General features: G+C 46.3%; 1 protein-coding gene across 1 annotated transcript; it reads left to right on the top strand.

The window, feature by feature from the left end:
- The first annotated feature begins 3,256 nt into the window (after nt 1-3,256).
- Nucleotides 3,257-15,605, top strand: CCKBR (cholecystokinin B receptor). The gene is made up of 5 exons (XM_050756234.1): nt 3,257-3,724; nt 13,593-13,844; nt 14,011-14,260; nt 14,569-14,741; nt 14,931-15,605. The coding sequence occupies exons 1-5, from the start codon at nt 3,574-3,576 to the stop codon at nt 15,455-15,457; spliced, it is 1,353 nt and encodes a 450-aa protein (XP_050612191.1). The 5' UTR covers nt 3,257-3,573; the 3' UTR covers nt 15,458-15,605.
- Nucleotides 15,606-15,831: the final 226 nt, after the last annotated feature.

The following is a 15,831-nucleotide window of genomic DNA, read 5'->3' as shown; positions in this document are numbered from 1 at the left end:
TTATTAGCTCACAGATCTATTGGCCAGAGGTCTACACAGTGTGGCTGGGTTCTCTGCTCAGGGTATCAAAAATCAAGGTTTCAGCCAGACTGAATTCTCTTCTACAGACTCGGGGGAGGATTCAGGTCTCTGTTCTTTTGCTGGCTGTCAGCTAGAGACTGCTGTCAACTAGAGGCCACTCTCAGGATTTGCCCTGTGCCCTCCTTAACCCTCAGGCCAGAAAACAGCCACCTGCATTCCTTGCCCATTATCCGTCTTCAAGTTATCAACAGTGTATTGAATTCCTCTCATTCTTCCAATCTCTTTGATTTCCTCTTCTGCCACTAGCCAGAAAAAAGAACCCTTGGCTTTTAAAGAACTCATGTGAGTTGGTTAGGACTAGCCAGATAATCTCTCTATCTTGAGATCAACTGATTAGTAGAATTAACTCCATCTGCAAAATCCCTTTTGCCATATAACGTAATTGTGGAAGTAGTATCTCATCATATGCACAGGTCCATCCACACACAAAAGATTATATAAGGGTGAGAGTCATTGGGGGTCATCTTCTAATTCTGCCTACCCAAAGAGAGGAAGTCAGGGGAAATATCCCTGAATAATTGCAGCTTGAGCTGAGATCAGATGGATGAGTAAGTGTTAATTAGGTAAGGAAGGAAAGAAGAAGCTTCCAGAGAGCATATGGAAAAGCTATGCAACTGGAGGACATATAGCAAAAATAAAAAATAAAAAAAGAAAAAGAAAAAGAAAAAGAAAAGAGAAAAAAAGAGGGAGTGACCAAAAAAGGCCAGTGTGTCTACAGTGGAGAGAAAAAGAATCAGTGACTCATAGTGATTTGAAATAATGTGGCTAGAGAGGTAAGTGGGAGCCAGGCCACATAGGCTTTCTAGATTCTGTTAAAATGTTTTCTCTATCCCAAAAGCAAAGGTCAAAAGAGTGGGGTAGTCAGATTTGTATTCTAAGCATAGTACATGGGCTAAAGATGAAGGATAGATGTAAAGAGGCATCAGTAAAATATGGTGGCCCACTTAGGAAGCTAGGAGTGTGGTTCAAGAGTAGGGTAATATCAGTGGACATATAAGCAGACAGATTCAAGGAACACTCAGTAGCTAAAATGAACAGGACTTTGTGATTGATTCAATATGGGAGGGATGTAGTTATGTTCCCCAGGAAGCAGACTCTCAAACAAAGATTACTGTGGAGGATGTTTACTAAGGAGTACTCTTGGAGTTAACACCTGTGCAAGAGAGAGGATGAAAATAGGATTGGGCAAAAGGAGAAGCTGAGCAGTAATTCAGACCCAGCAAAGACCTCAGTCAACCCTATGAAGAGCTCTGGGGATGTGAGCATCTTTCAGAGTTGTCCACCACTGGGTTGAGGGGACTAAACTTTTATACCTCTGCGCTGATTGGTCATTGGATATAGAATGCCCAAGAAAGGGAGCATAACCTTGGATGAGCTGGCTTTCTTCTGCTTAGGCAACTCCTGAAGGGTTCTGACAGCTGAGGGCCATCTTTTAGCAGCACTCTCCGCAACTGGAAAATAAATCCTTCATTTTTGAAGAGAGTTCTGGGCTTTGCATCACAGCATCCAGCACAGGGGTGAAGGATCATAGGGGAGTAAGGCATCAATAATAATTCCTAAATTTCTGATATGTACATCCCGATGGGTGCACTTAACGACCATATATTACAATCATTGGCTTACTTGGGAAAATCCCCACTAGAGTAGGTGCTACTCAGGGGCAAACTATATTGGACAACTAATGCACACCCCTAGAACTGGCATAGTTTGCTAATTAAGTGAATGTTCATCTACTTCTATTTTCACTCCCCTCTCCCTTATGTCCTTTGCTCCCTTCCCTCCTCATCGTACTGCCATCCAATGTGGGAAAACTTGAGCAGGTTATCTGAGGCCTCACCTGCGCTGGAGTTGAACAAATAGGAAATCAAGCTCGTCTGGTCCAGGCTCTCTGATGGGCAAGACAGGCAGTGCCAGGAGGAAGTGAAGGAGGGGCAGTTGACGACATCTCAGGCATAAACTGTCTTTCAACTCTCTTTCAATGCTTCAGCCCCTATAAACTCAGAGCTGGCTGAACCAGGTCCTCTCCAAAAGATTGATTGGATAAAGGCCTGCTGAATCCCCCATAAAGCCAGACTCCATTCTCTAATTTGCTCTTCCACTGATGCCCGCCCCCCACCTCTTACAGCTACTGCTGGGGGTCAAAAGACAGAATTTCACATCGTATTGGAGTTCATCTGGAATCTGAAGAATGGATAGGAATCTGGAGATAGGAATCTGGGGAAGAAAAGGAATGGATAGAAGAATGCATAAGGAGCAGGGCTGAAATAGTAGAAGAGGCAAATCCTGCCCTGAGAAGATGAACCCAGTTCAGTCCTGCACCCTTCAGCCCTGTTCCCGCTGCACCCCAGTGACCCAGTCCCCTTCCAGCCCCCACTCGTGGGAACCTGACACCCTACACAGGCAGCTCTGCCTGCACTGAGAGTAAACAGGGAGCCGTTAGCGTGTCGGGTGGGCGTGGGCGCTGCCTGGAGACGGTGGAGAAAGCCAACCGTCTCCTCCTCTTTTGTCTGCGCTGGGCCGGCGTTAGAATTATATCCCATCTTCACGTTACTCGGGTTTATCCTTGTCAGCTCTTGCCACCACCCCCAACTGCCCTCAACACCCAAGTCAGAAGCTGCCTCCCGGGAGCCCTTTCCCCTGGCAAGCCTCCCCTGGAGCCAAATCCCGGCCCCACCCCCACTCCCGCCCAGCTGTGGAGGGCTCCTTGGGAACCTTAAGTGGAAGCCTGAGTGTTGAGCCTCCGATAGGAGGTGAAGGTTGCGGAGACAGATGCAGGAGCTACCCTAGTCCCGCAGCGAGGAGCTGCAGGGAACTACGGTAGCAATAGTGTCACGGTCACTGCGGTCACTGCAACACAGTACCGTAAATGCGGCTCTAGGTGCAGACTAAAGCATCCGCGCCTCAGCAGGTGACGCACGCAGACCCGGTCTCCAACGCCACCTCCACGTTCCCTGATACACCAGAGAAAGATGTTGGATCCGTGGCAGCCGTCTCTACCCAACGCCTCCTACCCTCCCTTCCCCAAAACCTCCCGCTACGCTGCCAATACTCTTGTCTTCTCTCTCTCTCTCTCTCTCTCTTTTTTTTTTTTCTCTCTCTCTCTCTCTCTCTGTCATTCCGGGGAATCGAGGGTGGGGGCGGGTGATAAAGAGAGGTGGGCAGGAGAGAAATCTCTAAGAGGAGACAGGACAGATCTAGGGAGGGGGCGAGCCTGGAGGACAGTCGCACAGGGAGGGGCAGAACTCCCGAGCCCGGGAGGGGGTGCACAGTCACCTGGTGGGACAGAGGCTGGCGGAGGGACGGGAACCGAGGCGGGGTGAGCCGCGGGAGAGTGGAAGGGCAGGCGCCTGGGCTGGGGGCGGAGACCAGGCGGGGCAGGGAGGCGGGGAAGGAGGGCGGTGGGAGCCTGAGCCCATCGCAGCGTGAGCAGGTGGAGCCGCGGTGGGAGCCCGCCAGGCCGAGCAGAGTAAGGCGGCGGGCTCCGCCGGGGCCATGGAGCTGCTAAAGCTGAATCGGAGCGTGCAGGGAACCGGACCCGGGCCGGGGGCTTCCCTGTGCCGCCCGGCGGCGCCTCTCCTCAACAGCAGCAGTGTGGGCAACCTCAGCTGCGAGCCCCCTCGCATTCGCGGAGCCGGGACACGAGGTGGGTGCCCCCCTCATCCCCCTCCACAAGCTCTTTCTCACTGTACCCCAGAACACTAATAGAGTCCCCCCACGAGCTCCACACTATCTCCTCAAACGCCCACACCGTGCCCCTCAGCCCCCAAACAGCTCCTCTCACACCTTCACCCCCACAGCTCACAGGTTCACAGCTTCACACCACCTGGTCGGAACTCCTTCACATCCTGGTCCCCTGATTACACCCAGAGCCGCTGCTTGCCCCAAAGCACAGCCCCTTCCCCAACACGCAGCCCCTCCTAGACACCAGTTAGAAGGCGAGGAGCTCCTCTTGCCAACCCTGCAGATCTCCTTTTCCCTCTTACATCCAGTTCACAAAGCCACAACAGAGAAGGGAAGGAAGAAAGGAAGGCAGGATTGGGAAAAGAAGGGGGCTGGTTGAGGGAGGGAGCACTCTGGAAAGCTTGAATGGGAAACCGAAGATGTGATCACATCTGACACCTCAGCCCCCAGGCATCCCAAAAAAAGATCCTCAAATCTGATTTAGGCTGGACACTAGGAGATGCCCCTTAAAACTGCCTGTCTCCATTTCACTCCTCAAACCCCTCTGCCTCCCTAGTTGGAGCTTTCAAGGCTCTGTGCCCTCTCTCTTTGTCTGCAAGTAATGTCTCCAGCTATCTTCCAAGCTCCCTCTTCAGCCCTAGACTAGGTGCTGGGGGTACAAGGCAAACTAGACCCAGTCTGGTCCCTCATGACCCATAGCCAAGTGCAGAGAGAAAAAAGCAAATGGAAAAATCACAGACACAGTGGAAATCCCATGAAAAGGTTTAAACTGTGAGCACCAAAAGAACTTCACAGAGGCTAGAATCTTGGAGCTGGGTCTTGAAGTTGAGTGGGCAGAAAAGGAAGGAGTGGGATTCTAGTGAAGGAAATAAATTTTTCTAAACTTGAGAAGGGAAAGTTGGAATAAATTGTAATCCAAGTATTTACCCCATGAAATAATCTATGCTTTCTCAGCCCATTTGTTACACACTCACACTTGGATTTGTCATTCAGCCAATATTTATTGAACCAGAGATTGTGCTAGGCAGTGGGAATGTAAGTTGAACAAAACTGACACAATTCCTACTTCACAGAGCTCAAAGCTTAATGGGTGAGACAGACAAGCAGGGGATAGAAGCACAAAGTGGAAGAGCCTTGATAGGGAAAAGATAGTGGGAACACAAGTGGAGCACCTCTAGCCCAGCCTAGCCTCCGTGAGAATTAAGGTTGGCCTCTTAAGGAAATGAGATACAGAGTGAAAAAAATTAGGGAGATTGGCTCTAAGCTTCCTGTTGGAAAAAAAAAAAAGTGTGTGTGTGTGTGTGTGTGTGTGTGTGTGTGTGTGTGTGTATGTGTGTGTGTGTGTATATATATATATATGAGAGTCAGTCAAGTAAACAGGCAGAAGAGGCAGAAAGCATCCCAAATAAAAGATGTATAAAAAGCTCCAAGTTTGAATTCATGGCACTTTTATCCACTGTGACATAGTTTTGAGTGGCTACAACATATATCTTAAGAAGGGAATAATGAACAGGCTGGAGACCAGCCTAGAGAGTTTGCAGAGAGCCTACTAGACCTGACCATGGAATGTGGACTTTATCCTGAGGGCAATAGGAACTACTAAAAGATTCAGTAGCACTACCAGGATTAGTTCTATAATGTGGAGAATGGATTGGAAGACATGAGATGGAAGGCAGGGGGGTACTTTAGAAGGTTACTATATTACACTGGTTTAGGTGAAAGATGATGCTAGCTGAGACTACGGTAATGGCAAGGGGGACAGAGAGAGGTGTATAGATTTGAGAGCCTTTTCTGGAAATGGAATCAACAGATTAGAAGCAGAGAGGATGGAAGAGGTCAAGGGATGACATTCAGATTTCTAACTTGGACAATTGAATGGATATTGGTGCTATAGCAATTGTATACAATGAGCAAGATAACAAAACAGCAGAAATAGGTTTGGAAGAAGGAATTATGAATTCAGTTTGGAACCCATTGAGTCTAAATGTTAGTGGGATCATCCAGGTGAGGTTACCTAGTAAGCTATTGAATCCAGGGGTCTGGAACTTACAGGAGAGGTCTGAGGTGGAAATACAGACTTGAAGGTATTTGCCTACAGGAGGTAGAAGCCATGAGAATAGTTAAAATCATAATATTTTGTATAGAACGAGAAGAAAATAAGTCCTGGGTCAAGACTCTGCATAAGACCATTATTTAAAACCCAGGCAGAGAAAGGAGAATTTATGAAGGAGATTCAGATGAAACCGTCAGAAAGGCAGGAGCTATGCCCTTCCAGAAAGCAAGAAAAAGAGAGTTTCAAGCAGGTTGGGGTAAGCGATGTCAAATGCTATTGATGTAAGTTAGATAAATAAAAAACAGGACAGTCAGAACAGCATCTTTCAGATTCAGTAACAAGAAAATATTTAGGAGTTGTAGGTATTGAGGCTTGACTATAGTAAGTTGAAGATTGGGCTGGTGGGAGAGGGAGTTATGAGAAGTGAACCAGGGTATATAGCCAAAACTTTCAAATGTTTGGTAGAGAGAGAGAAAGAGAGAGAGAGAGAGAGAGAAAAGCAGGATATTGCCAAAAATAGCATGAGATTGAGGCAGCTGGGTTGGGGTAGGGGGGCGGGTATATGTGTAGGTTTGTTGTGTGTGTGCGCACACATTTTAAAACAAGAGCTTTTAAAAGTGTTTGATGTTGATTGGGCCAAGAGAGGAAGATTGAAGGTGCAGATAAGAAAGGGGATAGTCAATAGAGAAGAGTCCCTGTGAAAGCGGGATGTGAAGCAATTCAGAGCACAGGTGCAAAAATTTGCCTCACTTATCTAAATGCTTCTCACACATTCGGATATTACCCAGCCAGTCAGATGTTACACACAGAGACCCTGTCAGCCACACTCACTCAGATATTATCCCCACAGATGCATGTGTTACCCAGGTTCACTCCAATGTTACCAATAGAAATTTGGATGTTACCACTTTATTCTTCTTATATAATCCATGCAGACTTGAGTATTACCCATGTTCACTCAGATAGTACCCACAGAAAGACAAATGTTACCACACTCACTTTAATATTGTCCGAAGTCATTTTGGTGTTACCCATCCATCAAACACTACTCACTTTCATTTTATTATTATCCACACACAATCAGATATTATCTATGCTCACTTAAGTAAGCTTTCCCCAGATACTACCCATAAAATTACAAATATTACTCTCACAGATAATATTACAGATAATACCCACAAAGGCTTAAATATTACTTACATTCACTCAGGTGCTCAGTTATTTCACTTATTCAGATTAACATCTTTTTTTTTTTTTTTTTTTTTTTTTGAGACAGTCTCCCTCTGTTGCCCAGGCTGCGGTGCAGTAGCATGATCACGGCTCACTGCAGCCTTGACCTCCACAGGCTCAGGTGATCCTCCCACCTCAACCCCCTGAGTAGCTGGAACTACAGGCATGTGCCACCACAAGTGGCTAATTTTTTGTATTTTTTGTAGAGATAGGGTTTTTCCATGTTACCCAGGCTGGTCTCTAAATGCTTGACTTAACAGATCTGCCAACCTCAGCCTTCCAAAGTGCTGGGATTACAGATATGAGCCACCATGTCTGGCCCAGATTAACATCTTAATTTAGTTTAACATGCTAACATCTATCCATACTCAAATACTACCCATACATACTTGGATATTACTTCTGCTCAGTCAGCAATTTCTATCATTATCTGGATATTCCACTATTCACAAGTAGACCTCTGAATGTAATCTATGCTTCCTGAAGATGTTACCTACAAAATGTTATCTACAGAGAGTTGAATATTAACCTTTGCTCTTTCAAATGTTACTACACTTACTCGGATATTATCTAAACTTAAATGTAAGTCATATTCAATCGGATATTACCTATAAGCATGTAGCTGTTACCATTCTCCAGTTATTTCGTGACTTTCACCTACCCATATACTATTTCAAAGACTAAAGTATGCCCAACACTCACTCTGATATTACCTACACACCCTTGTATATTACTTCTGCCCCCTCAGTACCCACTATGTGGATTCTCCCATTCACCCAGCCACTACCCACAGTCAGTTGCATGTGATCCCTGCTTATCATAAAGACAAGGGTATTACTTTGATGCCTGTGTGCATAGGTGAACAGATCAAACATGCCAGTAGAATGCAGAATTTGAGGCATCAGCAGCTTCAGTGTTCTGTGGAGTTTTTCCTTAGAAAGGCTTGGTTTTCATTTTATGTCACATTGTCTGGATTTTTGTGCTCATACTTCTCTGCCATTATCTAGACAGAACAAATACCGATCTTCTAAACACCAGGAGAAGAACTGAACTGTCCCAGTCTTCTGAGTCCCCTGGTCTGATGCCAGTTTTCCTCTCATCCCCAGGAAGATGATGAGATGATGCTCATGGGTAGACTATCAAGGCACTTGTGGATGTACTCCAGTAGGTGCTATCTCCCATCCTTCTGCCCATGCCTGTTTTCTAGTCACTGAAGCCACTGTCATCACTCATATTCCACCATGCAAACACACATCAATACACACACACACACACACACACACACGCATGCAAGTCTAATTTCTGATTTATTTTGTGCATGACTTTTTAAACTAATAGATTATTTTTAGAGCAGTTTTAAGTTTACAAAAAGTACAGAGTGCCCATACACACACAAACACACATATACACAGAATTTACCCCATTATTAACAGCTTACATTAGTGTGGTACATTTGTCACAATTTATAAGCCAATATCAATACATTATTCACTAAATTCTAGAGTTTACATTAGGGTTCACTTTTTTGTGTTGTATGGTTTTGACAAATGTATAATGGCATGTATCCACCATTACAGTATCATACAGAATAGTTTCACTGCCCTAAAAATCCCCTGTGCTTCACCTATTTATCCCTCGCTCTGTCTCCCCAAACTCCTGGCTCTAAAATTGCTTTAAATTAGAATTTTTCACATTTCCCAACTGTTCAACAGCAAAGACCTGTGGAGACAGTGGTGGCTGGAAATAAGATAATAGCTAGGAATGTCCGGTAAAACAGCAAAACACTACACAGTTGCTGGTCATTTTTACCGGGACTTTGTCTTCTACATTTCAGGAGTCCCCAAGCATATTGCGAACTTTATAAGGGTGAGATTTAGCTACATCTTTATGGTCCATCACAATTAGCCAAGCTCAAGGGCACACACATGGGACATATCAGCTGGATGAATGAATGAGAAATTGCTTCTTATACTTCACAGTACTGTACCAATTTGAGGTGTGGCAATTGCATCAATAATTAGTTGAAGAAAGACATCCACAGGCAGATGTAAGCAAGATAATGGACCTAGAAAGATTAAAGAGGTGGAGGCTGGGGGTGGGAGGACAGTAGATTTGGAGGAGAAACAGTGAGTCCAAGATAAACCACAGCTCTTTTCTGAGTCCAAGGACCTCCCTGACAGAGGCCTCCCTCCTAAAAGTGTTTTATTCTCCACCATACACACTTATTACCGTCAAATTTTGTCACCTATAAGCCTTCCATAATCCTGCCTTACAGAGAGAGGCCCAGCTTCTAAAGGAAATATAGATGGTTTGCATATAAAAAACAAAAGCTATGCATCTGAAATCATAACCTCTCACTGACCCCCACAAGGACCTTCCAACATGTGTCTCCAAAAAGACAGAGTCAAAGAAGAAGAAGAGAGGGCATGCTGGAGCACCTCTGCAGAGATGAGAGATGGATGAGGAGGGGGAAAGCAGGTGCACGTCTGTCTTGAAAGACAGAATCATCCAAGATTCATTAACAAGTCATTGTGTTGACTGCCTCCTTTGTGCTAGGGATGACAAGTGCTAGGGATATACTGGAGAGTGAGATGGACCTTGCCCCTGTCCTCAAGAAGCTCCTAGTCTAGTGGGGAAGACAGAGAATTACATACATACTAATGCAGTGAGAAATGACATGGTTGAGTAGAGAGAGAGGGAAAAAGAGGCATTTAGACTGAGATTTGATTAAGAAGGAGGCAGTATGGGTTGGGTGCGGTGGCTTAAACCTGTAATCCCAGCACTTTGGGAGGCCAAGGCAGGCGATCACCTGAGGTCGGGAGTTTGAGACCAGCCCTACCAACATGGAGAAACTCATCTCTACTAAAAATACAAAATTAGCCGGGCGTGGTGGTACATGCCTGTAATTCCAGCTACTCAGGAGGCTGAGGCGGGAGAATCGCTTGAACCCAGGAGGCAGAGGTTGCGGTGAGCCGAGATCATGCCATTGCACTCCAGCCTGGGCAACAAGAGCAAAACTCTGTCTCAAAAACAAAAACAAACAAACAAACAAAAAAACAAGGAGGCAGTATGATGCATGACAGAGCACTGCAGGAACAAACAGTAGGAGGCAAAGCACTTTAGGGATCAGGGACTTGACTTCTATTCTGATTCAGCCCCTTATCAGGTGTGTGGTCTTGAGCAAAGAATGTTACTGTGGAGCTCAGTTTGGAAGATTTTATAAATAGCATTTATTTGATGCCTACAATTTCTAAATAAATTGGTTTTTTGGCCGGGCGCGGTGGCTCAAGCCTGTAATCCCAGCACTTTGGGAGGCCAAGACGGGCAGATCACGAGGTCAGGAGATCGAGACCATCCTGGCTAACACGGTGAAACCCCGTCTCTATTAAGAAATACAAAAACTAGCCAGGCGAGGTGGCGGGCGCCTGTAGTCCCAGCTACTCGGGAAGCTGAGGCCGGAGAATGGCGTAAACCCGGGAGGCGGAGCTTGCAGTGAGCTGAGATCCGGCCACTGCACTCCAGCCTGGGTGACAGAGCGAGACTCCGTCTCAAAAAAAAAAAAATAAAATAAAAATAAATTGGTTTTTGTTATGAGAAAATACAGTCATGCATTAACTAATGATGGGGATACCTTCTGAGAAATGCATCATTAGGTGATTTCATTGTGTAAATATCACAGAGAGTACTCACACAAACCTAGATGGTATAACCTACTACATACCTAGGCTATATGGTATAGCCTATTGCTCCCAGGCTACAAACCTATACAGTATATTACTGTGCTGAATATTGTAGGGAAGAGTAACACAATATTATGTATTTGTGTATCTAAACATAGAAAAGGTACAGTGAAAATACAGTATAAAAGATAAACCATCATACCCCTATAGGGCACGTACCATAAATGGAACTTGCAGGAGTAGACGTTGCTCTGGGTAAGTCAGTGAGTGGGGGCGAGTGAATGTAAAGGCCTAGGACATTACAGTACACTTCTGTAGACTTTATAAACACTGGATGCTTAGGCTGCACTAAATTTATTTTTCAAAATTTCCTTATTTAATAATAAATTAACCTTAGCACACAGTAACTTTGTACTTTATAAACTTTATGACTCTTTTGTAATAACACAGTGTAAAACAAAAAACACATTGTATGGCTATACAAAAATATTTTCTTTTTTTATACTCTTATCCTTTAAGCTTTTTTCTGTTTTTAACTTAAAAAAAAAAAAAAAAACAAAAACAAAACAAAACAAAAAAAAAAACCTTTCTGTTAAAACCAAGACACAAACACACACATTGGCCTACACAGGGACAGGATAAATATTGCCATCTTCCACCTCCACATCTTGTCCCACTGGAAGGTCATCAGGGCAACACCACACATGGAGCTGTCATCTCCTATAGTAACAGTGCTTTATTCTGGAATACATCTTAAAGGACCTGCCTGAGGCTGTTTGATAGTTAACTTTTTAAAAAAATAAGTAAGAGTATACTCTAAAATAATGATTGAAAGTATAATGTAGTAAATACATCAACCAGGCACACAGTCATTTATTATCACTATCAAGTATCATGTACATCATTGTATGTGCTAGACTTTTACATGACTGACAGCACAGTAGGTTTGTTTATACCAGTATCCCCACAAGCACATACATAATGCATTATGCTGCAATGTTACAATAACATAGCTAGGTGACAGAAATTTTTCAGCTCCATCATAATCTTTTGTTATTGTTGTTTTGGGTTTTATCTGAGACAGAGTCTCACTTTGTTGTGCAGGCTGGAGTGCAGTGGCACTATTACAGCTCACTGCAGCCTCGAACTCCTGGATTCAAGCAATCTTTCTGCCTCAAACTCCTGAGTAGCTATGACTATAGGCATGTGTCACCACACCCAGCTAATTTTTTATGTTTTGTAGAGATGGGGTTTTGCTATGTTGCTCAGGCTGATCTCAAGCTCCTGGCCTCAAGTGATCCTCCCGCCTTGGCCTCCCAAAGTGCTGGGATTACAAATATGAGCCACTGCACTCAGCTATTCATTATAATCTTATGAGACCACCATCGTATACGAAATTTGTCATTTACCAAAACATCTTTATTCAGTGCATGGCTATAGTTTTCAATTTGGGAGCTAAAATGAGGGTCAAAGTATAGGGCTCTGGAAGAGAGGACTGCAGCTTTGAGCCCTTTCTTCTCTGCAATCTAGGAGGCTCTGTCCCCTGCCCTCTCTACCTTCCAGCTCTAATCCCTCTCATGCTGAGGTCATAGGCATGTGATTCAGTCCTTTTCAATCCAATTTGATTTTATCTAAATCTGTTTGGTTGTGACATAGTGGTCCAAAGATTAATCCATCTTTTAGTAGACAATGGCACAAAAGAATGGGGTCAGCCTCCCAGCTCCTCTGCCTCACACAGGTGTCCCTCCTATAAGCTCTGACAGCATATTTTATATCCTTCAGCCTCATTCCTTATCACATCTGTTTATGTATCTGAATTTACTTCCCCACTGTGAGTTCTCAAATGGCAGGGAGCTTGTCGTGTTCATCTCTTTGTCCCCAGTGCCTAGCACAAAGAGAGTCCTCTGTAAATGTTTATAGAGTGAGAATGAATGTTTGGAGAGAATTAAAATACAAGGCAGAAGTAAAACAGGCTTTAACAGTTGTGTAAGAAACAGGCATGGGTCAGAGAAAGGAGAGAGTAATACCAAATGAGGTATCCAGAGGGGCCTTACAGAAGAAGTAGCAGTCACTTTGAGTCTTGACCAACAAGGGATGAATAGGAATTCACCAGATACAGAAAATAAGCTTGTCATGAGGGGTGGAAATTGTGAGGAGGGTTGGTGAAAGAGTATTCCGGTCTGAGAAACTAGCTTGAGCAGGAAGAGAGTCACAAGTGCAAATGATGCATTCAAGAAACTGTGTCATCCAGTGGCTTGCTTAAATGGCTGCAGTGCAGGGAGGGGGTAGGGGAGAAAGAGATCCCTTCTGGGAAGATCTTGATGACATTCTGAGGGGTTGCAGACAGTAGAGAATAAGCGAAGGATTTTTTTTGCTTTTGCCTTTAGAGAATAAAGACATGATCTGATGTGATTTAAAAGGCAGTGGGTTATCAACAGTGTAAAATACTCTAGAGAGGTCAAATAGAATAGGCTAAGAAAGGACCTTTGAATTTAGCAGTTAAAGATTAGTGTACTTGGGAAGAAGTATGCAGCGATAGGGTACAGAATATTGTATTGTAATAGATTGAAGAGCAAATGAGAAGACACAAATATCCTCTTAAGAAGTTTGGCTGCAAAGAGAAAGATTTGGAACGAACGTTGAGAAGAGGCAGGCTTTCTTAAGGAAGGGCAGAGTTGGGCCAATTTAACCAAACCTCAAGGGGTTAGAAGGCTAAAGGATTCAAGTTCACCATTTACTGAGCAGTTCCTGGGTGGGGAATGTAGGCATCTGGCTGGGTAATGAGGGTTGGGGATAAGAGGGAAGGAGGGGGGTTTGGCTGAATGAGGGCTGACCACCTACTGCCACCTCTCCCTTTTCTTACCCAGAATTGGAGCTGGCCATTAGAATCACTCTTTACGCAGTGATCTTCCTGATGAGCGTTGGAGGAAACGTGCTCATCATCGTGGTCCTGGGACTGAGCCGCCGCCTGAGGACCGTCACCAATGCCTTCCTACTCTCACTGGCAGTCAGCGACCTCCTGCTGGCTGTGGCTTGCATGCCCTTCACCCTCCTGCCCAATCTCATGGGCACATTCATCTTTGGCACAGTTATCTGCAAGGCGGTTTCCTACTTCATGGGTGGGTGAGACAACCATGCACCCCCATTTGCCATTCTCCCCTCCTAAAGCTCTTGTGGATGTAGGGGTCCTCCCCAGTTGGCAGGGAGGGGTGTGAGGAAGTCCCACTGATGGTTGTGCAGCGCAAGTTTCCTAGGTGACTCCCTCCTGTCTCTTCCCTTGCTTAGGGGTGTCTGTGAGCGTGTCCACGCTAAGCCTCGTGGCCATAGCACTGGAGCGGTACAGCGCCATCTGCCGACCACTGCAGGCACGAGTATGGCAGACGCGCTCCCACGCGGCTCGCGTGATCGTAGCCACGTGGCTGCTGTCCGGACTACTCATGGTGCCCTACCCCGTGTACACCGTCGTGCAACCAGTGGGCCCTCGTGTGCTACAGTGCGTGCATCGCTGGCCCAGTGCACGGGTCCGCCAGACCTGGTGAGCTTACCCACAAATTATCCTAGGAATTCCTTTGTCACCCCTATTAGATGATTACGACCATTGCCCAGAATCTTCCTCCAGCTGCCCGGAGAATTACCACGCCAATTCCTATTCCGCATCCACCACCCTGGAGTTCCAGTTTGGGTCTCTTCTGCAGTTCTCTCTCCCTTCCCAGTGGCACCCCCAAATCCTACTCCTATTTCAGGTACCTGGCCACAGCCCTAGAAACACCAGTCCTTGGCTTTTTCTCCATCTGTGATTATAGCTGGACAGAAACCCGAGTGATCTGTCTGTCTTGCCTTCAGGTCCGTACTGCTGCTCCTGCTCTTGTTCTTCATCCCGGGTGTGGTTATGGCCGTGGCCTATGGGCTTATCTCTCGCGAGCTCTACTTAGGGCTTCGCTTTGACGGTGACAGTGACAGCGGGAGCCAAAGCAGGGTCCGAAGCCAAGGCAGGCTGCCAGGTGGGGCTGGACCAGGTGAGCAAAATCTGGAAGAGGCGGAGCTTTGGAGGGCGACAGGGCCTGCTGGAGTGGGTGGGGCTAAAATGGAGGTGAGAAAAAAGCTGGAAATGGGGTTACGGCTGGGAGCGGAGGTCAGGTGGGGACTGGGCTGGAAACTGGGAGGACTCTTGCCTTTTTCTCTGACCGCCCACCCTCTGTGCTCAGGTGCTATTCACCAGAACGGGCGTTGCCGGTCTGAGACTGGCGCGGTTGGCGAAGACAGTGATGGCTGCTATGTGCAACTTCCGCGTTCCCGGCCTGCACTGGAGCTGTCGGCGCTGACGGCTCCTGGGCCCGGCTCCCGGCCCACCCAGGCCAAGCTGCTGGCTAAGAAGCGCGTGGTGCGAATGTTGCTGGTGATCGTTGTGCTTTTTTTTCTGTGTTGGTTGCCAGTTTATAGTGCCAACACGTGGCGCGCCTTTGATGGCCTGGGTGCACACAGAGCACTCTCAGGTGCTCCTATCTCCTTCATTCACTTGCTGAGCTATGCCTCGGCCTGTGTCAACCCCCTGGTCTACTGCTTCATGCACCGTCGCTTTCGCCAGGCCTGCCTGGAAACGTGCGCTCGCTGCTGCCCCCGGCCTCCACGAGCTCGCCCCAGGCCTCTTCCCGATGAGGACCCTCCCACTCCATCCATTGCTTCGCTGTCCAGGCTTAGCTACACTACCATCAGCACACTGGGCCCTGGATGAGGAGTAGAGGGGCCGTGGGGGCTGAGGCAGGGCAAATGACAAGTACTGACCCTTCCAGACACACAAAACACAAACCACAACTGACGCAGGAGACCGGCACCCAAAGCATGGACTAACCCCAAAGCACAGGAAAAGGTAGGTTATGTGACACAAAAGGAACAAGAATGGAGCAGTACACAGGAAAGGAGGCATGCCTCTGATACAGGACTGAGCCTGGCCCATAGAAACATGACACTGACAGACACAGCGTCCCTAGCAGTGAACTATTTTTACACAGTGGGAACTCCGACAAATGCTGACCTGCCTCTCACACACAGATTAATGGCACTGATTGTTTTAGAGACTATGGAGCCTGGCACAGGACTGACTCTGGG

The sequence above is a fragment of the Macaca thibetana genome, chromosome 14 (genome assembly GCF_024542745.1).
Source record: "Macaca thibetana thibetana isolate TM-01 chromosome 14, ASM2454274v1, whole genome shotgun sequence".
NCBI lineage: Eukaryota > Metazoa > Chordata > Mammalia > Primates > Cercopithecidae > Macaca > Macaca thibetana.
Note: the sequence above shows the minus strand (reverse complement) of the source record. Positions and strands in the feature narration are given on the sequence as shown.

Excerpts from the sequence above, each read along its gene's own strand:
- CCKBR (XM_050756234.1), top strand. The coding sequence starts at position 3,574 with ATGGAGCTGCTAAAGCTGAATCGGAGCGTGCAGGGAACCGGACCCGGG. Across the intron at positions 13,845-14,010 it reads GGCGGTTTCCTACTTCATGG|GGGTGTCTGTGAGCGTGTCC; the intron begins GTGGGTGAGACA and ends TCCCTTGCTTAG. Across the intron at positions 14,742-14,930 it reads GCCAGGTGGGGCTGGACCAG|GTGCTATTCACCAGAACGGG; the intron begins GTGAGCAAAATC and ends CTCTGTGCTCAG.